The sequence below is a fragment of the Typopeltis vanoorti genome, chromosome 15 (genome assembly GCF_054136105.1).
Source record: "Typopeltis vanoorti isolate ZY-2024b chromosome 15, IOZ_Tvanoo_1.0, whole genome shotgun sequence".
In the NCBI taxonomy this organism is placed as follows: domain Eukaryota; kingdom Metazoa; phylum Arthropoda; class Arachnida; order Uropygi; family Thelyphonidae; genus Typopeltis; species Typopeltis vanoorti.
The window spans coordinates 3,366,443-3,392,785 of NC_143563.1; the positions used below are offsets into that span (position 1 = coordinate 3,366,443).

Sequence of the window (26,343 nt, forward strand, 5' to 3'; positions counted from 1 at the left end):
TGTTCATGTAAGTAGTGCAAGATAAGGCAACTCAGAGATGCCAAGGATTGTATTCTCATAAGCTTTCAGGTCAACTTATGAAACTGTCATAGTTTCTACAAACATTCAGCTTTGAAATAATGTTGGATCTAGTCTCCATTTTGCCTATATAATTTTACATCACCAATATGAAGTCTTTTGGCACTTTCTTTAGTAACTCCCTATCACTAACTATCCCATAATTTTATCCAAATTCAAATGTTTCCTCTTTTGGATTCCAGAACATTTCATTGCTTTCTGGTCTGCTCATATCTTCTATATCCAGTATCCACACTTTTCATAAATGTCTCCCTATCCAACTTGCTCCTGCCGATTTTCCTCGCATTCATTCCTGTTCTTTCATTCTTTTCACTTACACTACTCACCTCTTCATTCATATGTAGTTTTCAATCTCCACTATCCTACTCTCCTTCTCTTCAACAGCACCTCTAACTTCTTTTGATCTTCAATTCATTCCAGTCATTATCATCCCTTCCAGCAAAAACAGCTTCTCCAATTGACTCACATCAAAACTATTTAAATGCAGTCCATCACTCTTATATAATCTATCCATGTTTCCCCCAAACTCATCTCACACATTCATAAATTGCATTCCTTTCTCTTCACAGCTCTTCTAACATAGTATTAATAAGTTTTGCTTGTTCAACTCATCACTATCAACTTTTATACTCCACTGTTATTTTTCACTCTCCTCAACAACATCATGACATACATTCTTGTTCCCTACTAAATAATTTCTTCTTGCTGCCAATACTAATCCTTTTGCTGACTTACTTCCCATATCCAATGTGTCAATCCCTTTGCTCTTTCTACCTCCATAAAAATAAATCTTGTGAATATTCTCATAAACACATCTCCAGTAAACAAATGTTCAAATGCCATGACTCTTCAGTCATTCATTACCTGTTTCATATGGCCATTTTTCATTCCATTTTTCTATACTCTACAATGTATATTTACAATTCTCTTCATTTTGTTTTCCATAAACCTCTTGTTTCATTTTCATCAACTCCACTTTCAAGTCTTGAATCACTTTCTCCACTGCCATCCACACTCACTATTTCCATCAGACTCTCTCTATCCTACCATCAGTTGCACTATCTTTCTCACCACCAGTCTTGCAAGCTATCTTAACTACTGCTCGCACCTCTCTTACTTACCCTGAGTCTCACATGCTATTTTACTATTAATCATGTTTTCTTTTTCACTTTCTGTCTTGCTTACTTTCATATCTGCAATTATAATCTCTTGTTCTTCCTACTACTCACATTCTTACACTCCACACTGCCTTTCAAAATCACATATTTTGCATTCTCCACTCTAATTCAAAAATAAACATCCTGTAAATTTCCACACACACATTATGTTAATCGCAAAGTATCATTCTCAAAAAATTTTCACAACTTATGTTATTCATCTTTCACACCAATGTCACTCTCATCACTATCAATAAATAAAAAATCTTATGATTTGACAAGAACTAAAATGATACTGGAAATATTTTCTGTTGAATATTTAATGCTAGAACTTGAAATACTAGTTAATTTGTCAAAGTAAGATAGTAATTTACCTTAAACATAATGATCCATTTAAGTTTATACATTAAATTCTTAATAGTGCATATAATTTTGAAAGAATAATCAAAATGAAAATAATAATTACCTTTACTCCTCTCTGTCCTGGAAATCCCATTGCACCCTGACCACCTTGAGCACCCTAAGTGATAAGTATATTATATGGTATATTACTTATTACTCTATATACCAATATAAAGTAATAAGTAATAAAGTAATAACAATATAAAGTAATAAAGTAAAATCATATAAAAAGTGCAAAACATATGTTCAATAAATTAGTCAGCATATATTTTATTATTATTATTATTATTATTAGAGCTCCATGGAGTCTAGAGACTCAGGGTGGGAGGTCCACACTAACCGTTATTTACACAAAGCTTATCAAATGTTCTTTAAATTAATTTATAAACAAATTAACAACACCGTCCATTCCTTCACTACATTCAAATCAAAATGCATAGAACTAATCATGCATTTACACAATTTCTAAAAGGATATTATATCCTTTTATTATAAACATTACATCTAATATCTAAACATTACAAGCCATATGGCTTATAATGCACTGACTCATGTGAAATGAGGTAGACTGGAGTTCTCTAGGATATTAAAATATGTTATAAATACAGCTATAAGGTTGGATGAGATATCAGTACATGTGTTGGAGAAAGCATAATAGGATTAATATTCTTAATCCTATTATGTATATATATATATATATATATATATACATAATTCACATATATATATATATATGATTAATAATCATATATATATATATATATGTGAACAATTTTTTACCTTGGGGATAATATGTTATAAATACAGCTATAAGGTTGGATGAGATATCAGTACATGTGTTGGAGAAAGCATAATAGGATTAATATTCTTCATGACATGGCTGGTCAGAGTTCACATAGATAGAGTAAAGGAAGGACAACATGGTTCTGCTACATAAAGTAGGCTGCAAGAAAGCTAGAAAATTGTAGAATAATCAATATATATATATATATATATATATATATATATATATATATGTATGTATGTATGTATGTGAAAAGTTTATTACCTTGGGGATAATATATATTAAGAATACCAAGTAATTTTATAAACTTGGTTTTTTTACTCCTTCTCCCAAGTAAGTAAAACAGTAAAGTTTGCGCCTGAACGTAGTTCAAGTCTAAAGGTAGTGCAACACCAGGGCAACTCGTTGTAAAGGTGGGTAAAGCTTTGATCATTATTCTTAGTATTTTCCATAATGTAAAACACATCTCACTAAGAGATGTATACTGTTATACATTATGGGTGTGTGGGGGGGTCACTACCCAGACCAGTTTCAACCTTTTTTGAGGTCTCCTCAGTGAGTAGCTAGACCCTGAAATACCAAGGTTTTTAGTAATACATAGCCTTATCAACTTTACCTATACGAGTTGCCTACTCTCATTCTTCTAAGAGATCAGACAAAACTGAGTACTGGCATTGAAGTTTACAAGGTTGTCCTTTCCACACTGGGATATAGCTAGGAGATCTGAGTTCAGATCCTTGGTCATGGTAGTTCTTGAAGATTCTAATACTTGAGGACTAACAGGTTTGTCAAAGGAAAATGAAATCTATGGATAGATTGGATGCCCGTGAGAGCAGGTCATTTATATACAAGAGGAAGAGAGTGGGTGAAAGAACTGAACCCTAGGGCACTCCTGTACTGGTGGGGAAATCTGAGGAGAGTAAAGCCTCCACTATGACACAAAGTGAGCGACCAGAAAGAAACTTGATGATCCAGTTGCAGATTGGGACAGGCAGACTATAGATAGCAATTTGGTGAGTAGGCCCCTGTGCCAAACCCGATCAAATGTCTTTGAAATGTCGAGGGCTACCACATGGGATTCTCCAAATTTCTCCATCACTTGAGTCCATAAGTGGGTAGAGAAAGCCAGAAAATCAGTCGATCTTCTTGCTTTCTTGGTGGTCACTGATTAGTTGTATGTTTCTAGATGGTTCAAGAGTTGGTTGTTGATGACCTTCTCCATAATTTTTTAGAGAACAGAAGTGAGAGCAATTAGACAGAAGTTCATTGGCTAACTTTTATCACCTTTCTTTGGGATGGGCTGGATGTAGATCTGTTTCCACGTTGTCGAGTAGATACCAGTTGAATAGGATAGATTGAAGAGGCAATACAGGATAAGTGTTAGTTCTGGGGCACATTTTTTAACACAATTGGTGGGATACACTCAGGGACAGATGCTGTGTTTGTGTTCAGGTTGTTAAGGATTATTTGGATTAATTTTGTCAGAAGATTATGGGAGACATGAAGGAAGCTGTTCTTTGAGAAGCAGAGGGAACTTTCCAGGTCATCAGTACAGGTATTGGAAGAGTAGAGTGATGCAAGTAAGTTGCATCACTCTAGATGGCAAGGGAACAGAAGGAGTAACTGCCATTTGGCAGGAGGCAAGTTTGCAGCATTTGGCCCTTTCAAAGTCTGACTTGGACTTGGTGATGATTCTTTTACAACTGTTGCAGGCTGCAGTATAGGCAGAGAGCGCAGGCTGGAATTTTGGTCTTGAGCCAATTGTGGTAAGCAGAGGTTTTTTCTTTTACAGCATTGGCAGTACACTTTTATGAGAATTAAGGCTTGGATGGTGGCTGAGAGTTTGGACTGGAATAGGGGATGAAAGCCTTCATTCCTCTGAGGATAATTTCTGTTATTTGGTCTGAGCAGGTGTTTGAATCAGAAGAGCTGAAGCAGTAATCAGACCATGGGAAGGAGGTATAGAAGTCACAGTGGTTCTCCTAGTTTGCATCCTTGTAGTGCCAAAGGACATGAAACTGTGAACTGGTAGGTGTAGGTTGTTCTGCAGCAGAAAAGTTTCTGAGTTTCCAGGAGGAGAACCAACAATCACAGTTTGTTAGGAAGAGGTCAAGTGTGTGTTGGCAAATTGGAGGGGGTTGTCTGGTGCAAAGATTGATGATTTAGGTCATTGCTGATGGCAAACACCTCAGCGTCCCTGCCTGCTTGATCAGTGAAACTGGAGAAAGGGAGCCAATATGAGTTGTGAACATTGAAGTCACCAAGAAAGATGACCTTACTATTGGTGTACTTAGACTACAGAAAGTTGAAGAGGTCAGAGTGATGAGTTTTGAGAACAATAGAGGGAACATATGAAAAGGGGAGGTTGATTTGGTAGACAAATTTTGAGCCAAAGCAGATCAAATAGTGGGGATTCAAGGATTTACAGTCTCTGGAATGATATGTCAGTTCTCACGAAACTACAAGTGCCACCCTTGTGGTGGAAATAGCTGTGTGAGGTGTAGTTTGGACAGTCGAGATATACAGTGGCTGTTGAGGTTGCTAGCTGGGGTTCTCAAAGGAATAGTAGTTCTGCTTTAGATAACTGCAGGTGGTGGTGCACTGTTTAGGCTCCAAATGTTGGTGAAGTGGATGTAGAAACTTTTTTTTTTTTTTTGGTAAGAATTAGTGTTGGTGGGTTGTTTGGTTGATTTCTGTTGCCTTTTATGATTTTTTTATTTGGATGTTTGATGTTTTTTTGAAATATTTTGTGTGGGAGAATTTTTGAGATCTGCAGTAAAAAACACATTTATTTCATCACAGGTTCGTTGTGTTTAGTAAAGAAGAGATAATAAGGAAGTCGAGCATGCAGTGAGAGGTGAAAGTCTCGGTCAACCCACACAGAGGAGTCAGTCTCCTGTCCATATGTAGCCTCAACAGTTCCCCCTGTAGCCACAGTATTTGGTCTCCCTCCAGTCACAAACTGGCAAAATATGTGGTTGCAGGATTTTTCAAGAGCTGATCCAGAAGCTCTTAAAGAAATTCCTTTAAAAAAAATAAAAAGAAGAATAAAGATAGCACGAAAAACTTTTATTGATATGAAAACTGTTCTAACATCCAGAGACATTAATATAGACAAAAGAAAAAGAATAATAAAATGCTATATCTGGTCAAGCCTTCTCTACAACAGTGAAACTTGGACTCTAAATAAAGAAGCAGAGAAAAAATTAGAAGCTTTCGAAATGTGGACCATCAGAAGAATGTTGAAAATACCATGGACAGAGAAAATAAAAAACAAAGATGTTTTAAAGAAAGCAAAAATGAAAAGAACATTAATGAAAATAATTAAAGAATGAAAACTTAAATATTTTGGACATCTAACTAGACAAGAAGGCATTAAGAAATTAATATTAGAAGGGAAACTGGATGGAAAAAGAGGGAGAGGTAGACACAGGAGAATATGGTTTGAAGACATTAAGGACTGGACTGGCTTGAATTCCCATAAATGTTCCAGAGCAGCAAAAGAAAGAAAAAGGTTCCATGACATGGTTGCGGAATATACATACATACATGCATCAAACCACCTCGTTAACGTTCATACTCAGAGTATGCGAACACGTGTGCATATCAACGGGTTTCTTATTGTTCTGCATGTGCTGGTAAGTACGATGCGCTGAGGCAAAGGTAGAGAGGGTAGGAGTAGGGGTCCCAAAAGTCGGCGTAGCGTTCGCTAGTTTCTCACAGGCGGTTAGGTGGTAGTTTCCATCTAAAATTTAGAAACTTCTCTCGCACCCCTGGAAATGCTCTCTCACCCAGGGGTGCACACACCCCTGGTTAAGAACCACTGTTCTGGGGGATGACACTTGAAGAAGATCTGGAAGCCTCCAGATTCATCACTACCTGGTTTGGTCCCATATATTAACCAGTGGCTGGCCTGTGGAACCATTTTACTGCTGTTCCCTTGAATGGGGAGGGTCCAGACCCACCTACATTGAGATTGGTATGTCTTTGAGGGTATCACTCTCACTACACGAGAGAAGAGTGTGTGTGGGGGGGGGGGGGGACAGAAACTGGAACCCATGCTCTAGCAACCAAACATGGCTGTAGCCACTTCAGGTCTCTAATAAGCAAGGTGATGGTATTTCACCAGGTGATGAAAGACATCTACTATCTACCATCTGGGCCATCATCAAGAAGAGGAAGGTCCTCAAGACTTTGTCTTAAGTGTGACCCTCTTCAATATTAAATGAACACAATTACTGAACAGCTCCTCCCACAGTAGGCAATATTACCTATATGTGGATGACTTCACATTTCACTGTCACTATTGCAATATGGGGATCATTGAAAGAAAACTTCAACAATCAATGGATCATGTCTCTTCACTGACTCTTTGTCATGAGTTCAGGTTATCAACAGAAAGAACTGCCTGTGTACATACACTTCTGTCAGAAAAACACTCTCCACCTCAATCCTGATTTAAAAATGGGACAAACTATTGTCCCAGTAGTACTAGAGACCAAGATTTTGGGACTCATCGCTGACAGAAAGCTAACATTCTTAACACACATTCATTATCTTTGGGAAAACTGCAAAAAAAAGCATTCAGTATCCTTCATGCTCTTTCCTCTAAAGAATGGGGGTGCTCATCAATTTTCCTTGCTCCACATTTATCATGCACTTCTATGATCAAAGCTTGATTATGGATCTCAGGTTTACAGTTCTGCAAGGAAAAGCATGCTCCAGTGGTTGGACCCCATCTGTCATTAGGACATCCGAAAAGCTACTGGCACTTTTCACACAACACCCATTCAAAGATTTTATGTTAAATCAAATCAACTCTTCCCCCATCATCAGATGAAAACATTTCCCCTCTTAATTATGCCCTAAAAATAAAGTCTCTTCCTGATCATTCTACATGGACTGCTCTCTTTTCTCTACGTTGGAGGTCCTATATCACACACGATCAAACTGATATTCATCCTTTTGGTATGCACATTAAAGAGGCTATGGAAGTTACTGGCATGAATGTTGACGACAATTTCTTTTTTCTCTGTATTGCAAGCCTAATTTCTTCATTCACCTATTTCACACCTACCTCATTTCAACTTCTGATCTTTGTAATACATTTAGACATTCCTTCTGCTAGAAACTTGGTGATCCAGATCATCAATATCCTCCCAAGCAGCATCAATCTCCTTTCCGCTCAACTCTCCATTCCATTCTACAATTGCAAGCTGTTCCTTGAGCTTCTCACAATCCTTGTAGGTGTACATATACCCAGTGGTGAGTTATGGAAATTTTAACAAAGGGCTCGCATCGTTGAGCAAAAAAAAAAAAAAAAAAGACCTAACTTAGCCCCCTTATAATACTTATATTGCGAATTTGTAGAGCTTCTGACAGATATGATAATTCCTGTAGGATATCAATCATTAACGCTAGATCTTTTAAAAATTCAAAATTGAGAAGTCGGTTTAAAAGGCCCTTATATATCGTTCAAAGCTAAATGCTTGCATAAAGCTGGGTAATTTCTCCACAAAGCAAGAGCTGTTCGTAAGCTGCAAGTGCCAATCGTGGTCCTAACACATGGCCGATCTTTAAAATTTCGATACCAAGGTCTTTTGCAATCGTATTTAATACTCGTTGATTTTTTGGTGATTGACGATAAAAATCATATAATTTATCCATAAATATTTCAAAATGATTTATTTCTTTAATGTTTTTTATCAAATCATCTAATGCTAAGTGTAAAAGATAAGAGCAATGCCAAATCACTACATTTAGAATTTTTTTTAGAAGTTTGATTGCAACACCTGATTTGTTTCCTAACATTACACTACCTCCATCAGAACAAAATATAATGAAATGATTTTTTATATAGTTATCAGAAAATGCATATAAATTTAAAGTAGCAATTATAGTAGCATGTATACATTCCACGGTGGTATTTTCTAGTTCTATAAGATTATTAAACAAGAATAACAAGGGCCTCGTAAATTTGAGAAAAATTTAACAAAGGGCTTGCGCGATCCCCTTTATATACCCTATGATCATGCAGTGGTGAGCATATACCATAGGGTATATGCAAATCCCCTGCATATACATTATCCTCACATAAGTCCTTATATGGTAGGAAACAACCTAAGAAATACTTCATGGTCATTCTCACCAGCTAGAAGGAGATTTGACACCTTATTTATAATCACATCCTCTAATGAGATGATCAAACGCAAGACCCTCAATCCTCATGTGACCCTCTGTTACATACTGCCTGAGTTAGTTGTCATTCAAAAACTCAAGAAACTCATTTTCATTACTTCTGGTTGCTATTTTCTGATCCCAATCTATATTGCCATAATTAAAATCATCCACAATGACCACCCCATTCCTATTTGCTTGGCTAATTTATTAAAACAACTATTACTATTTTCCCCTTGCATCTCTATTTTGTATAGACACAACTCTTTTTCTATCTTCACCAGCACTCCACCTCCCCTTTTACCCTTTCTATCTTCATGAAATACATCATACACTTCCATCTCTATTCCTGTCAGAATATCATCCTCATCCAACCAAGTCTCACTTATTCCAATAATTTTTGGGTGAATGAACTCAAACAATGTAACCATTTCCCTTGTCTCTGATACTTCTACCATTCGTATAAAAACATAACAGCTCATTACAGGATCAATAACAAGTTTCATTGATTCTACTCATTAGATGTGATCTCATACTTTCATCGAGCCATTTCTTCTTCTCCTTACTCATCCCAGAACCTTCTTCAAATCCAACTGTTTCTCCTGCATCTCAGGTCATCTCCTTCCTTTTTGTCTGCACATGCATGATGTTGATGTATCAACTTTTCTCATGTTGTGTTCCTCTATCCACACTGTGTCTTACCATTTCCCCTGTTTGGCTTGTGCACTTGTTCTCTCATTCTCTATGCTCATGCTACTCACTGCTTCATTCATAAGCACCATTTGATCTCTTCTTCCTTACTCTCTTGCTCTTTTACATCACTTCTTACTTGCTCAGATTCGTTCTCTACACCGATTACTATCCCTTCCAGCAGCAGCAGTCTTAACAAATGACTCACACCAAAACCATTCAAATGCAGTCCATCAATTCTTCCTTCAAATTCATTCCACACATTAACAAACTGCACTCTTTTCTTTTCATACATTTCTGCTAACATATCATTCATAATTCTTGCTCTCCATCTCATCTCATCATTGCCATAGCTGAGCAACACATACCCGACTATCTTTCCTATCACACTATTATCTTTTATCCTTCTGAAAAACCTCCTGATATCCAATCTTGCATTCTCCTTGTTCACAGGCAAGTAATTTATCTCTAATACCACTATCTCTTCTCCTGGAAAACAAACCTTGTTCATCTTGTCATTTACCACACCCCTAATAATTGAATTGCCACAGAACGCTACTCGTGGCGTTAGAGTCTTTCATTACCTTATTCATACCGAGATCATTTATTTTCATCTTCTTCACTCTTTCATACATATATCAAATTCTCTTTGTTTCACTCCACATCCACCTCATCTTCACCAAATCAACTTTCAGATCATGAATCCTTTTTTGCTATCATTCACGCTCATTATTTTATCACTAGTCACACACACACACACACACACACACATTTGTTTGCCATCAACCCTGCTTGACACTTTACTATTAATTGCACTCTGTTTTTCAACATCATTATTGTCCACTTTATAGTTAATTTCACTCTGTTTTCAATGTCATTACTGCAGCTGCCAGATCAGCACATAATTTTTCATCTCACTGTTTAACAGTCCCATATACTGAATACACACAGTTTATAGGATTGAAGTTAACTGCCCAGTGGTAATATTGCTAGCAGGAAACACTGTCCAATTAATTGCATGAGATTAAGCTGAAATTAAGCATTGGCAGTCTAGTCAATGTAGGAACAGACAAGAAGAAGTTGTTCTTTCTAGACTCCCCATTAATCAAAGTCATCTTACACATTCTTATTTAGGGCTGATGGCCTACCAATGTGTGAGAAATGCAACACCTGTCTCACCATTAGTCATATTCTGGAGGAGTACCTGTACTTCACACAAGAGATGTTTCAACCCTCTGGTCGGAAAGACCTAGGTTTGATTCCCATCCATGACGTGAGGAACAAAGGTCTCTTTCGACTAAAGATGAGTTAGCAGGTCTCATTTGGAGGTAGACGGCTTTTTTTTCACCTTGAAACTCAAGTTTTTCATCCCTCAGAACAGGCAAACCTGCCCTGTGAACACACATGCATTTACAGCCATGAATACTTACAACAATATATGGAAGAGATAGGGTCCTCACCACATGCCATTATGCCTGTAGTCAACCATGAATCACATCATGTAGCTAATCTCCTGGATAGGAGATGACATGTGAATGGGATGGGAGTTTATCTTCCTATAAATATTTATTTATTTAATTTTTTAATAACCTGTGTACTGCTGTAACCTGTGATCTGATGTAGTATGACCTTTTCAGTCCCTGCACCATAAAACAACTAATCAGTCAATTATCATAAATTCAATGATAAAAAATGTCACTACATTTTTTATCATTATAAATTAAGTCAACTATTGAAATTGCAGTTGTCTTTTTATCTTTGATGTTTAACAATCTGCTATAAGTCTATACTGGTGAAGATGAAAAACTGCCTAAAATCAAATCTTCCAATTGATACTTATTCTGTGAGTAGGATACATATCAATCTGATATGAAAGAAATGTACAAATGTGCTGCATAAATTAAAAAATAATAATAATAATTCCAGAAATATTAACATTATAATAATTAATTTAAAAATATCAACTCAAGACTTTTTTCTACTTACAACATCACCTTTAGGACCTGATGATCCTGGTTCTCCTGGTGAGCCCTGAAAAAGTAAGTATCATATATTCATTTTTTCTTTTTAGTAATAATATTTTCTATACAAGCAGACCCTCGGTTCACACCACAGTTCCATTCCTGAGAAAACGGGTGTAAACTGAATCAGTGTAAAATGAACCCAATTTTAATGAAAGGTATGAAGTTATGTTTCGTGCAGTCAAAAAATATGCACATGAAGTATGTGTAACATTATTATATTTAAAGCCTTGAAAATACATACATATGATAAAGAGCCAAAAGGCTATTTTTCCGGCAACATAAATTAAGTTAAGGGGATAATAAATCCCGTATTATTTTATTTTACAGCTGGATGCGAAATTCGGAGATCACAATCCATCCATCGAAATCCATCGCAATCCATTTGCCTAGTGTTGTACTACCCAAGTGATGACTTACATTTGAACTAGCCGATAGTTCTTTGGCTTGAAACTCTTAGATATCAATGGATTTCGATCTCCGAGTTCCGCACACGGCTATAAAATAAAATAATATGGGATTTATTATCCCCTTAACTTAATACATGCATATATATTTGTTAAAATAAAATTATTAATGAAAACAAAACAAAATTATATACAAAAAATATGAAACTTCGAAAAGATATTACATATTTCTATGTTGAAGTTCCTGGTTTCGGATCACCTGCATTTTTTTTAAAAAAAGTATCTAGTGTTAACTGCCTAGATTTTGTTTTTCTTTCTTTAAGGAGTTCAGTGTAAGGTTGAATAGATGTGATTACACTCCTTTTTACGTTCACACTCTGTTCCCAATCATGGTCCATTTTACAGAGTTCATCAATCAATGTCTCTATGCTTGTAATGATACACTGTAAATCGGCCATTTTCATATATCTCAGAGGACCTTCTTCATTTTCTTTCTCCTCTTTTGGATTTTGACTTAATTGTTTGGCTAATTCTTTTAATTCTTCATTGGAAAGCGGTTTATCATGACTCTCTAAGACTTCTGTCACATCTTCAGCTGTAATATCATACAATCCCACCTCTCGTGCAAGCTTGGTAACATCTTCAATAACATCCTCCTCTTGCTCTAATTCCTCGAAGTCGTGCATAAATACTGGAAGAAGTTTTCGGCATGCTCCTTTTAAACACTTTGCTGACACGTCGTTCCAAGCTGCCTCGATGTTGTTAATGCCCTTCAAAATATCGAATGACTGCCAGTAGTCTTTAATAGCTTTTCCTGAAGTGTCCAAGACTCTTACCATTTCCATAAATGTTATACAGAGGTAATAGGTTTCGAAGATTGATATAATCCTCTGATCCATCAGTTGCAAAAGTGATGTTGTGTTTGGGGGGGGGCTTGTAAACAACCTTGACATCCGATGGTGTTCTTACTTCAGCAAGGTTTTGAGGATGTCCAGGGGCATTATCCAAGAGAAGCAATACCTTGGCTGGCAAATCATTTTCTTTACAGAAGCAAAGCACAGTAGGACAAAAAAAATTTGTGTACCAACCTATAAAAACGTCTTGTGTAACCCAAGCTTTCTTCTTCCATTTCCAATAGACTGGCAGCATTGCTTTTAGACCCTTGAAGGCACGTGGTGTCTGTGAATGGTACACCAACATTGGTTTAAGTTTCAAAGTTCCGGAGACATTTGCACCCAACAAAAGCGTGTCTATCTTTTGCAGCTTTAAAACCTGGAGTAGAATGTTCTTCACAGGATATGAAGGTGCATAATGGCAATTTTTTCCAGTAGAGTCCAGTCTCATCAACATTAAAAATGAGATCAGGAGGATAACTTCCTTGTTCTACAAAATCTTGAAATTCTTTACGAAAAGCAGCTGCTGCCGCAACTTCTGCACTTGCTGCCTCATCACATAATTTAACTATGGTTATGGTGGGCAGTAGATGGCACTGGTGTAGATAATGCAGTTAGCTGTAGTGGGTGCCCTCCCTTGATGAGGTCTTTGGACTCCTTGGAGGTGTCACATAATAATAATAATAATAATAATAATAATATCAGCAACACTACTTATAATTCTTTTCAAGATTGTATAACAAGCAAGCAATTGAAGATCCTAAGTCAATCCACATGAAATATCATTAAGAAATGAGTTAAGCAGCAAAGGGCCTCAATGAAAATATTAGTGGCAGTGGTGGTGGGCAGTAGATGGCATTGGTGTAGATGATGTGGTTCACTGTAGTTGGTGGCTGAATGGTGGAGATGGAGAGTTGTAGAGTATGTGCCCTCCCATGATGAGTCCTTGGACTCCTTGGAGACGTCATGTAATAATAATAATAACGATAATAAAATCATTCTGCGATAATCATTCTACATTTTATTTGCATCATATCACATCACAGGTGACGTTGAAAAAATGAAGGAACCATTAGTTTATATGGGAATTGTGATGAATGAAGTGGAGGTGAATAGTCTATTACAGAACCTTAATGTGAATACATCTGTGGGATTGGATGGTATACCGGCACGGGTCTTGCATGAAGCGGCTAATGAATTATCAGTGCCCTTGACCATGTTGTTTAATCTGAGTCTCAGGTCTGGATTAGTCCCGAAGGCCTAGAAAGAGGGGAAAATAGTTCCACTGCATAAAGGAGGATCCAAGACTATGGTTGCAAATTACCGACCGATCAGCATATCAGGAGTCGTTGTCAAGGTCTTGGCGAAAGTAGTCAAGGGAAAAATACAGGAATGGATTGATGAAAATGAGATACTGTACAGAGGACAGCATGGCTTTGTGAAGGGTAGATCATGCCTCAGTAACTTGCTCAGGTTTTATAACAGGGTGACGGCTGAACTGGATAAGGGAAATGGGTTTACAGTGATACTGCTGGACCTGGCAAAGGCGTTTGACAGGATACCACATGGAATTCTAATCCGTAAATTACAACATATGGGAATGGATATAGGGTTGGTGAGATGGATAGCTGGGTGGTTGATGGAGAGATATCAAAGAGTAGCTTATTCAGGAGTAGAGTCCAAAAAACGGCCTGTGACTAGTGGTGTGCCACAGGGTTCTGTTCTTGGACCACTGCTGTTTAATCTGTTCATTAACGATATAGGGAATGGTCTAAGTGGGACAGTTCATTTGTTCGCTGATGATGCAAAGTTGGGTAGGGCGATAGTGAATGCAGAAAATGCAAAGTCTTGCAAGATGACTTAGATAGATTGGAGTTCTGGACTAAGGAGAATGGATGTCAATTTAATGTGACAAAATGTAAGGTTATGCATTTCGGAGTGAAAAGATTAGCAGCAGTATACCACATTGGTGGAACTGTACTCCAAGAGATTGATGAGGCCAGGGACTTGGGAGTATTGGTGGATAGGGAGATGAAGTTTAGGGGGCACATTGCGAAAGTAGCTAAATCAGCTCATCAACTCACTTGGTTGTTGAAAAATACCTTGACGAGCAGAGAAAAACAAGTTATTGTACCTCTGTACCGAGCCCTGATAAGACCTCATCTCGACTACTGTGCCCAGATTTGGTCACCTCGGTTCCTTCTTGATTGGGAGGAGGTTGAGAGGATCCAGAGGCGAGTGACTAAGATGATAGCAGGTCTATGGAATGCACCATATGAGAACAGGTTGAAGATTTGTGGGTTGCAGAAACTGGTTGATAGGCGAAAAAGGGGAGATATGATTGAGGCATTCAAATTGCTAAAAGGATTCTATAGGATTAATTCAGATGATATTTTTGAGATCAGGACTGGTGGTGGGAGAACTAGGGGACACCCATGGAAGCTGGGCAAGAGCGTGGTTAGCAGGGGTGTTAGAGCTGGGTTCTTTACTTTTAGAGTGGTAAATGAGTGGAATAAGCTGCCAGAGTCTGTTGTGGGTGCTATGACAGTGAGCGAGTTCAAGGCAAGGTATGATAGATACTGTGAGAATGTTGAACAGCTGTGTGAACATGATGTTTAGGGCCTCCCTCGATGAGTCTAAGGACTCCTGGAGTAGCCCGTGGTAATAATAATAATAATAATATTCAAAGAACTGTTTGCATTTATCTTTGGCCTGCTCTGCTAATTTACTATTCTAGTCAGCTATTACCTTTCTTACCATAATGGTTACTTTTCTGGCCTGAATAAAAATAATAATACTGAATTAATTTTCCATGTGATCCCCACTCAGCACAAAGAAGCAAATTTGGCTGAAATTTGGTTGAATGGACAGATCTGTTGACCTGGCTTTTCAATAAGTCTGGCCATGGGAAAGCTATCAAGGAGTGGAAGGAGAGTAAGGTAGTGCCATTGCATAAGAGTGGAAGCAGATTGAAAGTGCCAAACTATTGACCGGTTTGTATTTCATCAGTAGGTGTTAATTAAGATATTGGAGAAATTTGTGAGGGATCATTTACTGCACTGGGCAGATGAGAATAATGTTATATGTGAGATTCAGCATGAATTTATTAAACAGTGCTCTTGTTTTAGTAATATGATTGCCTTTTATAATAAAGTGACATGAGTGGTTAATGAGAGAAAAGCATTTGACAGGGTACCACGTGATAAGCTGATATTTAAGTTGCAGCACATGGGTTTAGATGTCAGGTTAGTGAACTGGATTCAGGATTTGCTGTCTGATAGGTATCAGAGAGTTGTGCATGGTGGAGCAGTATTATCAAGGAGGAAGAAGATTACAAGTGGGGGTTCCACAGGGCTCAGTACCCAGACCTGTATTGTTTAACCTTCACATGAATGACATTGTCAATGGATTGTAGAGGGATATTCAGTCGTTTGCAGATGATGTAAAACTCTGATAAATTATTAGTAATAGTGCAAATGTGGCAGCCATTCAAGAGGATTTGAATAAACGAGACAGCAAATGAATGGGGGTCGGTTTAATGCAGCTAAATGTAAAATCTTGAAGTTTGGGATACATCGATGGGAGGCTGCACACTTTGTTGGAGGAACTGTTCTGGAGGAAGTGGGGGAGGCAAGGGATCTGGGGGATGATGATTGATAGATATCTGAAATTCAGGGAACATATTTCAAAGGTGGTGACGGTGAATTCAATAGGATTGCTGCAATACTGAGAAGGACACTGACCTGCAGAGATAAAAGCGTTGTCATTCCATTGTAAAGCCCTGATCATATCACTTATACTATTTTTATTCAAATTTGATTCCCAAGATTTGAAGGGGGATAAATTAACCATGGAAAGAGTGCAGAAGCAGCTAGCCTGGCTGGTCGAATAGTTAGCGTATCCGTTCTCCAGCCAAAAGGCTGCGGGTTTGAATCCCACCGTGAGCATGGATGTTTGGGATTGTCTGTGGAAATTCTAGTGGTAGTGGTCGGCAGTAGATGGCATTGTGTAGTTGTGGTCAGTTGGTGGAGAGAGTTGTAGAGCAGGTGCCCTCCCTCGATGAGTCTTTGGACTCCCTGGAGGTGTCTAATAATAATAATAACAGTATTGCCTGATAGAATGGTGAAAGCAAGAATGGTGAATGAGTTCAAGGAGTGATATGATTGATTATGATATATTTTGAGTTTTCTAGAATGGGCCTCCTGTGACTCCATGTAGACCTGAATTATAATAGTCATAATAATAATAATAATAATAAATTCATCACATGTTCAGCCAGCCTGGTTGGCCGAGTGGTCAGCATATTTGCTCTCCAGTCAAAAAGCTGCAGGTTCGAATCCTGCCGTGGGCATGGATGTTTGTTTGTAAAAATACTGGTGGTGGTGGTCAGCAGTAGATGATGAATGTAGTTGCGAGTGGTGAGTTGCAGAGTAGGAACCCTCCCTCGACGAGTCTTTGGACTCCCTGGAGGTGTTATGTAATAACAATAACAATGTTCAAGTCAGAAAGCTTTGACATGATTTAAATCATATTTTCGACTAATTAGTTAACTGTTGGATAGTGGAAGTATCTGTTTTCTAGATTGGCACCTCATATTCAGTCATTTGGCTTACTTGCATGGGTCTACTGTGTTTCTTGACTCCATGTAACAGTATAATTATAACAATAATCTTTATTCATTAGCAAATTCGATAATATTTTCAGGTTTACAACTAACAGTATATATGTCTGACTTAGAAAATGTTTTGGTTTCTGCTGTATTCCCCATATGGTTTAATTGAATGAAGACTACACATTGAATTAAAGAAAGGTTTAAAGGTCGTACAGACAAATTTGCATTCAGAAGACATGCAATTTACAGACAAAAATACTGATGTTGGTGATGATGGTTGGTAGGTGGCACCGATGGTAATAGTAGGCGAATTAAGTAGTAGTGGAGGGGTGAGATGTATTTAGCAAAGTAGAGTAATGTGTCCTCCCACAATAAGTCCTTGAACTCCTTGGAAGTGTCAATAATAATTATTATTTTCCCTCCAACCTACAGTATTTATGTGGTATATGTCTCCAACCTTTTGGTTGAGATTAAAATTTTTAAAAATAATAAATAATAAATAAATAAAATGAATAAATAAAAATTTTAAAAATTTTAATTAATTTAAGAATAAAATTTAAAAAATCTTGAATTATACATATCAATTTTTGTTTACAGAGCCTGTGTAGCTCAGTGGATGTGGTGTTTCCATACTACGGCGCTTGGCTACACATAGGAAGACTTCTTGGTTTCGAATCTAGTCAGTGACTAGAAAAAAATTTTCTAAGCCTTTTTTCGACTGGTTCCCGAGTTAGTCAATCTCTGGCACGGGCAAGCAAGTTTTTTCTCCCAGAAACTCAGGTTTTTCATTCCGTAAACTCAAGAAAATCAACCATAGAACCCACATTATTCAGACATAAAAATACGAGTGTTAGGGTTAGGGACCACAAGATGGCGGCACTTGTTGAGCCATCTCTATCCACTGTGTGCCACTTAATTAGGGATAGCCTTGGGCCAGCTATCCCTGAGTGGGTACTAGTGGAGATTGAACTGCCCACTCAGTCTCCAAAAGTTAGATAGGGCTAAAACGGCCTCGCCTACTCCCTATATATGGAAATAAAAAGGCATTAGTTCATTTTTTTGTTGTTGTTGTTTACTGCATTTAAACCTAAAATCAGTATGGTGGTAGTGGAAAGTTATAATTTAGAAATTCTGCACTAGACGCTAAAAGTTTATTTTTCACTTGGTTAGAGTATAATAAATTTAGTTTAATCCTTTATCCAAGTGTGAGCAAACAAAGTTTGCGCCAATTTTGCATTATAGGAGATACTGAGACAGGAGTGTTGGTAGCTTGCTCCACCTTTGCAACGAGTTGCCCTGGTGCTGTATCACCTTACCCCAGTCCTGAAGATACTTTCAGGCGCAAACTTTGTTTGCTCACACTTGGATAAAGGATTAAACTAAATTTATTATACTAGACGCTAAATACAAAGCTTAGCATATCTCTGACCAAAGAATTAAAATTATCTCCCATCCATTATTCACAACTGAAGCTTGTGAATTATGCCATTGGCTTCTGCTTTAAAATTCAAAATCATACTCAATCCTTAAAAAGTTAATTGCACTAATTGAAAAAGATACGTGTTAATAGATTCCTTTTCAAAAATCACTATACTTACAGGCAATCCATCCACTCCTGCAAGACCAGGAAGACCAGGTTTTCCTCTTGGACCCTAAAAAAAAATTACGACTTAGCTGAATATAGTATTAAACATTCAGGGAAAACATTAAAACAGAATAACAAAAATATAGCATGTTGGTATAAATATGTGTCAAACACAGTAACATATTAGGGAATAATACATAAAGTCCTGGCTTGTTGAATTAAATGTTTGATAATGAAATGTATGCACAGTGTATATATATATATATGTATATATTCATTTTTTAAATTAACTGACTTAAACCCGAGAATTATAACACAATGACATTTATTTGAAAAAAAACGCAACATGTTTCGTCAAAAATGACTTCTTCAGGCGATAAGAACATAGAAAAGATAATAAAAGACACTTAAATTAACATTGACACACTCCAAAGCTATACAATTACAAAGTCATAATATTCGACTGTAAATTACAGTTATGAGCTTGAACTACAGTCCAAGTTAATGTTCTATTGTTGTGCACCTGTGCGTGTGTGGAATCACGCGATCTCCAGTATCTAATAATAGAGTTGAAAGAGTCAGCCAAATTATAGCTAAGATTATTATTCAAATGCAAAGGGGCTAAGGTGATTTCCCTTGACTCGACAATGCGGCGCTCTATTTCATCATGGCAGACGTGTAGGTTTGAAGTCAATGTCCAATTTATTTCATGTTTCCAATTTATTTCAATGAAACAATTCTTGCAATCAACGATGCAAAACCTCCTTCTGATAATATATCCCCTAGTGAGAGACTTGCAATTAAAAATCTACGGATTAACAAGGACATTGTCATCTTAAAGGCTGATAAGGGGAATGCAACTGTAGTTCTAGATAAAATAGACTACCGAGAAAAAATCTTAGCACTGTTAAATTCAGATAATTATTTGGAAATTGAGAGAGACCCAACAAGAGAAATACACAATAGAACAAATAATCTCCTACAAAAGACCACAGAAATTCCACGGAATACACGGCTTTATTTCATGTTGGTGGCCTTCGTTGTTCGTGTTTATTGAAAGCAGGACATGGCCCGACAGAGCAGTTGCTCTGGTTCTCTTATAAGCAATGTCTCTCTGATGCTCTTCGAGACGTAGTAAGATAATTTCTCTGTCTGCCCATAGTAAGGCTTTCCGCATTCACAAGTGACCTTGTATACACCTGGGAATTGTAGAAGGTTGTGAGGTTGTTTATAGTTCTTGAAGCGTGATATTATTTTTGGCAGAGTCGAGAAGCACGCTTTTATGTTAAACTTCTTTAGAATTCTGCTCAGCTTTTTGGATAGTGTGCTGATATATGGCAAGACGATATGACCTTTGGAGTCGTCCTGTGTCTCTACGTTGTTACGTTGACGTCGGGATAATTGGTTGTTAATACTTTTTAGAGAGTAGCCATTGTTTTTAAAGGTCCATTTAAGATGTTGTAGTTCCTTTTTCAGTTCTTCTTCATCTGACAGTACAGATCTTGCACGATTCGCTAGAGTTGATATAATACCCAACTTTTGCGCTGGATGGTGATGGGAGGACGCATGCAAACATCTGTCTGTGTGTGTTGGCTTTCTAAAAATAGAGACTTTAATTGATTCAGGCGTCTTGGTGAGTTTAACATCTAGGAAGCAGATGGAACTATTTTCTTCAATCTCCATAGTCAATTTTATATCTTGATGGCGGTTGTTTAAGTGGTCGAGAAACTTGTGAAGATTCTCAGTACCATGCTCCCATGTGAGGAATATATCGTCCACATATTGAAGCCAAATTTTTGGTTTTAAAGTAAAAGAGGAGATCGCCTTTTCTTCAAAGTCCTCGAAAAAAATGTTGGCTAACATAGGAGAGAGAGGGCTTCCCATAGCTAATCCTTTGATCTGTTTGTATAGTTTTCCTTCGAATTCAAAATAGCCAGAGTTCACACAGTGAGATAACAGAGAGAACATTTTATTTGAAATCTTGTTTTTTAAAATATGGAGAACGTCCTGTGTCGGAACGTTCATAAAGAGTGCTACCACGTCAAAGCTCACCATGATATCAGAAGATTTTAGTTTTAGGTCCTTTATTTTAGAGACAAAATCTGTTGAGTTTTTAATATAAGAAGAAGATTTTCCCGCATAAGCTTTTAATGATGACGCCAAATATTTGGGTAACCTGTATGTGGGTGAGTCAATGCTGTCTACTATAGGTCTCAGTGGATAGTTTTCTTTGTGTACCTTCGGGAGGCCATATAACCTTGGAATGAGTGGGTGTAAAGAGCAGATGGAGAGCCGTGTATTCCATGGAATTTCTGTGGTCTTTTGTAGGAGATTATTTGTTCTATTGTGTATTTCTCTTGTTGGGTCTCTCTCAATTTCCAAATAATTATCTGAATTTAACAGTGCTAAGATTTTTTCTCGGTAGTCTATTTTATCTAGAACTACAGTTGCATTCCCCTTATCAGCCTTTAAGATGACAATGTCCTTGTTAATCCGTAGATTTTTAATTGCAAGTCTCTCACTAGGGGATATATTATCAGAAGGAGGTTTTGCATCGTTGATTGCAAGAATTGTTTCATTGAAATAAATTGGAAACATGAAATAAATTGGACATTGACTTCAAACCTACACGTCTGCCATGATGAAATAGAGCGCCGCATTGTCGAGTCAAGGGAAATCACCTTAGACCCTTTGCATTTGAATAATAATCTTAGCTATAATTTGGCTGACTCTTTCAACTCTATTATTAGATACTGGAGATCGCGTGATTCCACACACGCACAGGTGCACAACAATAGAACATTAACTCGGACTGTAGTTCAAGCTCATAACTGTAATTTACAGTCGAATATTATGACTTTGTAATTGTATAGCTTTGGAGTGTGTCAATGTTAATTTAAGTGTCTTTTATTATCTTTTCTATGTTCTTATCGCCTGAAGAAGTCATTTTTGACGAAACATGTTGCGTTTTTTTTTCAAATAAATGTCATTGTGTTATAATTCTCGGGTTTAAGTCAGTTAATTTAAAAAATGAACATATCCCAACCCCGAGTTAATAGTACGTTTCATATATATATATATATATATATATATATATACACAATAATTGTGTATATCTATATGCACATCTATATAAATATGTATATCTATATAAAACAGACAGAAATGCTTATGAGTGTTAGTTAATAATGATGCAAACTATTTCTAGCCACTTAAATGGATTCTGAATCACTCTTCTAACGTATATCTTGCTAGTGATGGATGGGTGCAGGAAGTTGCTTATATTCATAATACTTCTTCAGAATATTTAATCCATTTGTGTTCAACGGGATACAGGTAATAGAATAGTGCTGATAATATGTCTTATAATTTATGTTCTTCAAATCATTCTTCAGCATTTTTAGCTCAATGGATAGTAATATCATCCTAGAAAATTTAGTTAAATATGGCCAGTGATGTAATCATAAGCTGTGCATGGCTGGATAGCAGATGCAGTAATGTTCATGCAATGAAGAATATCTGTCTCATTGATTCTTCATACAAAATACTCAATGGATTAATACTTATCAACAGCTTGAACAGCAAAGACAATGCATTCTGGATTTAAACTCATCAAATTCCTAAATTATTGTTTATATACTGTAAATTTTTAATATTTTGGATCATAAAAATTATCTGCTAATTCATCAGCAGAAAGTTTTTACCTTCACTCATCATATTGAACATCACAGCCAGCCTGCTGGTCGAGTGGTTAGTGTATCCGCTCTCTAGCCAAAAGGCTGTGGGTTCGAATCCACATGTGGGCATGAATGTTTGTGATTGTCTTCGGAAATACTAGTGGTGATGGTTGGCCGTAGATGGAGTAATTGCAGTCAGTTGGTGGAATGAGAGGTAGAGGCAGAGTTGTGGAACAGACTCATCAAGGGATAAGTCTTTGGACTCCCTGGAGGTGTCTAATAATAATAATAATAAATATTCTCACAGAAACCGATATTTCATAACTTTTCATAGTCTAACAAATAACCTCTGCCATAACTTACCTATTTGCAGATAATTTAGACAATTTGCATCAATATTCCAATATTCATCTGTGTGCTTCAATTAGAATCATTTTATATATAATAAAAAGAAGTAGGTGCTTTCCTAGCAAGAGAATGTATCACATTATTTGTTAACGACAAGGAAATGGTACAATAAAAAGTTTATTACTAAATTAACAATATCTATGCATCCTCTTTTCTTTAAGAAGTGCAAAACTGAGCCACACATGGTATGCTAGTGCCTCACATATGGATAATATGTTCCATATCTTTTCCAAAAGAAAAGCATGAAATTAAAACAGATAACAGAAATGAATACAACAGATTAACCAGGGAAATTAGAAAACTAAGTAAAAGAGACAAGAATAACTGGTTAGAAGAAAAATGCAAAATGGCAGAGAAGCTATCAAAAGAAAATAACCTGGATTATATAAACAAATAGATCAAATTAGTAAGACACAGACAACAAAAATGATGATGATCAAAAACAAAGACAAGAGGGACAACTAATAAACAAAAAGAATGGTCAAATGGGAAAGATTACTTTAGAGACTTATATAATAAAAACAGCTCTCAGGATGTTATTATTCCAGTCACTGAAATGGAAGAGGAAACAAATATCTTTATGAAAGAAACAATAGCACACAGCATAGATAAACTTAAAACTAGGAAAGCACCAGGCATTGATCAGATATACACAGAATTCTTAAAAGAAGGAAAGGAACTGTGTCTGATAGTGTGTGTGTTGGATGAGCATTGTGTGTAATAGTATGTGTTGGATGAGCACTGTGTGCAATAATGTGACCTCCCACAATGAGTCTCTGACTCAATGGAGGTCAAATGTTAATAATAACAATATTTATTTGAAAGGATCTACAAAGATGAAGCAACACCTACTGATTGAACCAAATCAGTTATAACCCCTATATACCAAAAAGGAGATAAACAAGAATGTAATAATTACAGAGGCATTAGTCTGCTCGGTATTCCAAATAAGGTTTTTACAAAAGTACTCCAAAAACAAATTAAGCCATATATAGAACTAGCATTAGAAGAACAAGCAAGGTTCAGACCAGGACGAAGCACAACTGATCAATAATTCACCTTAAGACAGCTAATAGAAAAGATGCTAGAGTACGACCAAAGTTGCTACATAAATTTCATAGACTTTTGTCAGGCATTATTTGATTCAATCCATAGAAGAGAACTATTATTATTATTAAGAGAGACCTCCAGGGAGCCAGAGACTCATTGAGGGAGGTCACATACTACACACACCAACTATCATACTTATTCTTGAATTCATTCACACTGCTTACACTCACAACATCCAAAGGCAATCCATTCCAACCACCCTGAGAGAAATATCTAGCCCTCACACCCTTCTTGGTGGCCTCCATTCTCAGCTTCCAAAGATGCCCTCTTGTCCTTTTCCAACCTTTCATAAATTGAAAAATTCCATCAATTGAAATCATGTATGACCCTTTCAGAATTTTGTAAGTCTCAATAATATCACCCCTCTTTCTCTTGTTTACTAGTGTTTGCAGTCTACAAATGCTCAGTCTATCTTCATAATCAGTATTCCACAATCCTGATATCATTTTTAACACTCTCCTTTGTACTCTCTCTAATATATCAGAATCACAACGGAAACCAGGAGACCAGACCTGCACACAGTAGTCCAAGTGAGGTCTTATCAAGGCCTTGTAAAGAGGCAAAATAACATCCTTATCTTTACATGCAAACGTTTGCCTCACCATTGCAATTATCTTTTGAGTTGTATTTGCAATCTTTGAAAAATGGCCCCTGAATTTCAACTTCCTATCTATTAACTCCAAGATCCCTAGCCTCATCAGTTTCTTCTAGCCTAATCCCACCAATATAATATGACACTGGATATCTAATCATGCCAAAGTGATTTACATTTACTCACATTGAACTGACACCCATTTTCCCATGCCCACAATTCCAGCCTAATCAAATCATTCTACAAGTTCTGCATAGCAGCATTCCTGATTACCCTACCTATCATTGCATCATCAGCAAATAGCTGTATGTCACTTGTTAAATCCTTCCGAATATCATTAATGTACAGATTGAATAACAGTGGACCAAGCACTGATCCTTGTGATACACCACTTGTTACCTTAAACCTTGCAGACTCAGATCCCCTTTATACCACTTTTTGATATCTGTTAATCAGCCATCCTCTTATCCATTCTAATATTGTATAACCCAAACCCATTTTCTTCAATTTATGCAACACTTTGTCATGCTGTATTCTGTCAAAAGCCTTAGCGAAATCCAAAAGTATCACAGCGTATCCATTTCCCTTGTCTAGTTCAATGGTAACATTGTTATAGAACAGTGGTGTTCAACCTTTTTTACTACGTAAACTACTTTTCTATAAAAAGTTATACGGCGATCTACTCTCTTATATAGATCACGTTCCCCCAACCTGATATCTGATTATGCACAAATAAACAACTAAAAATTTTATTTGTGTATCTAAAAATTTATTTATCACTTTTAATTATTTTAATACAAAAAAAAAATATATATATATATATATATATATATATATATAGGAATTAAATATTTATTTCTCTATTTTGGAAAACCAAAGTTAGAAAAAACAACAGATTGATTACAAACTCACAAGTTACAGGAAATGCTGGTTGATTAAAAAAAAAAAAAAAAAAAGTTAATATGGAATTTGGCATTGTTTGGACCTCACAATATTTTCATAGTCAAGTTGATATGAAGAAGTGGCCAATCACCGACAATCATCCAAATGATCATTTGTAATTTGGTTTCTTAATTGCTTTTTTATGACAGTCATATTTGAGAAAACGGATTCTGACAAGTATGTCGATCCGAAACACGACAGAATTTTTCGTGCAATATCAGTTAATATTGGGAATTTTTCATGTGCATACTTCCAAATTACCTTCATTGTTTATTGATTTTAAATGTAAACTATTCTGAATGTTTATTATCTCAGGTTCCACTTCAGCTTGGTTTATATCAGACAGCCCACTAATTTTATTTGAAATTTCTGTGATGTTCAAGTTTTCTTGAAATGGATTATTGATAAAAGATACAATCATTTCAGTTTTATTAAAATCTTTAAATCTTGAATTTATTTCTACCTCAACTAATTCTATTTCATGAATAAATTCTTTTAAATCATAGCAAAGCATTTCTTGAATTTGTTCAAAAAAGTTTAATAAATATGGGAGATGTCTAAATTCATGGTCATTTATATTTTTCTTTAATAAAAGTAAGTATTGTTGGAAAGTTTTTATTGAACTTAACATGTTGATTAAATTTTTATCTCTACCTTGTAACTCTAAATACAAATTGCTTAATTTCGTACAGAAATCAACTAAAAATGATAAGTGTAACAACCATCTTTCATCACTCAACTGTGGATAAATATATCCTTTGTCATCGAGAAATTTTTTATATCGTTAATTAATATAAGAAATCTTTCT

At 36.4% G+C, this 26,343-nt stretch overlaps 1 protein-coding gene across 1 annotated transcript in view; it reads right to left on the bottom strand.

Moving 5' to 3' along the window:
- LOC150098313 (uncharacterized) overlaps positions 1 to 26,343 on the bottom strand; it is a 571,066-nt gene that overhangs the window by 17,541 nt on the left and 527,182 nt on the right. Inside the window, exons 21-23 of the mRNA XM_090405143.1 lie at positions 18,820 to 18,873; positions 11,275 to 11,319; positions 1,702 to 1,755 (exon numbers count right to left, since the gene is read on the bottom strand). Coding sequence (XP_090261269.1) covers positions 1,702 to 1,755; positions 11,275 to 11,319; positions 18,820 to 18,873 — 153 coding nt within the window. The remainder of the gene's footprint in view (positions 1 to 1,701; positions 1,756 to 11,274; positions 11,320 to 18,819; positions 18,874 to 26,343) is intronic.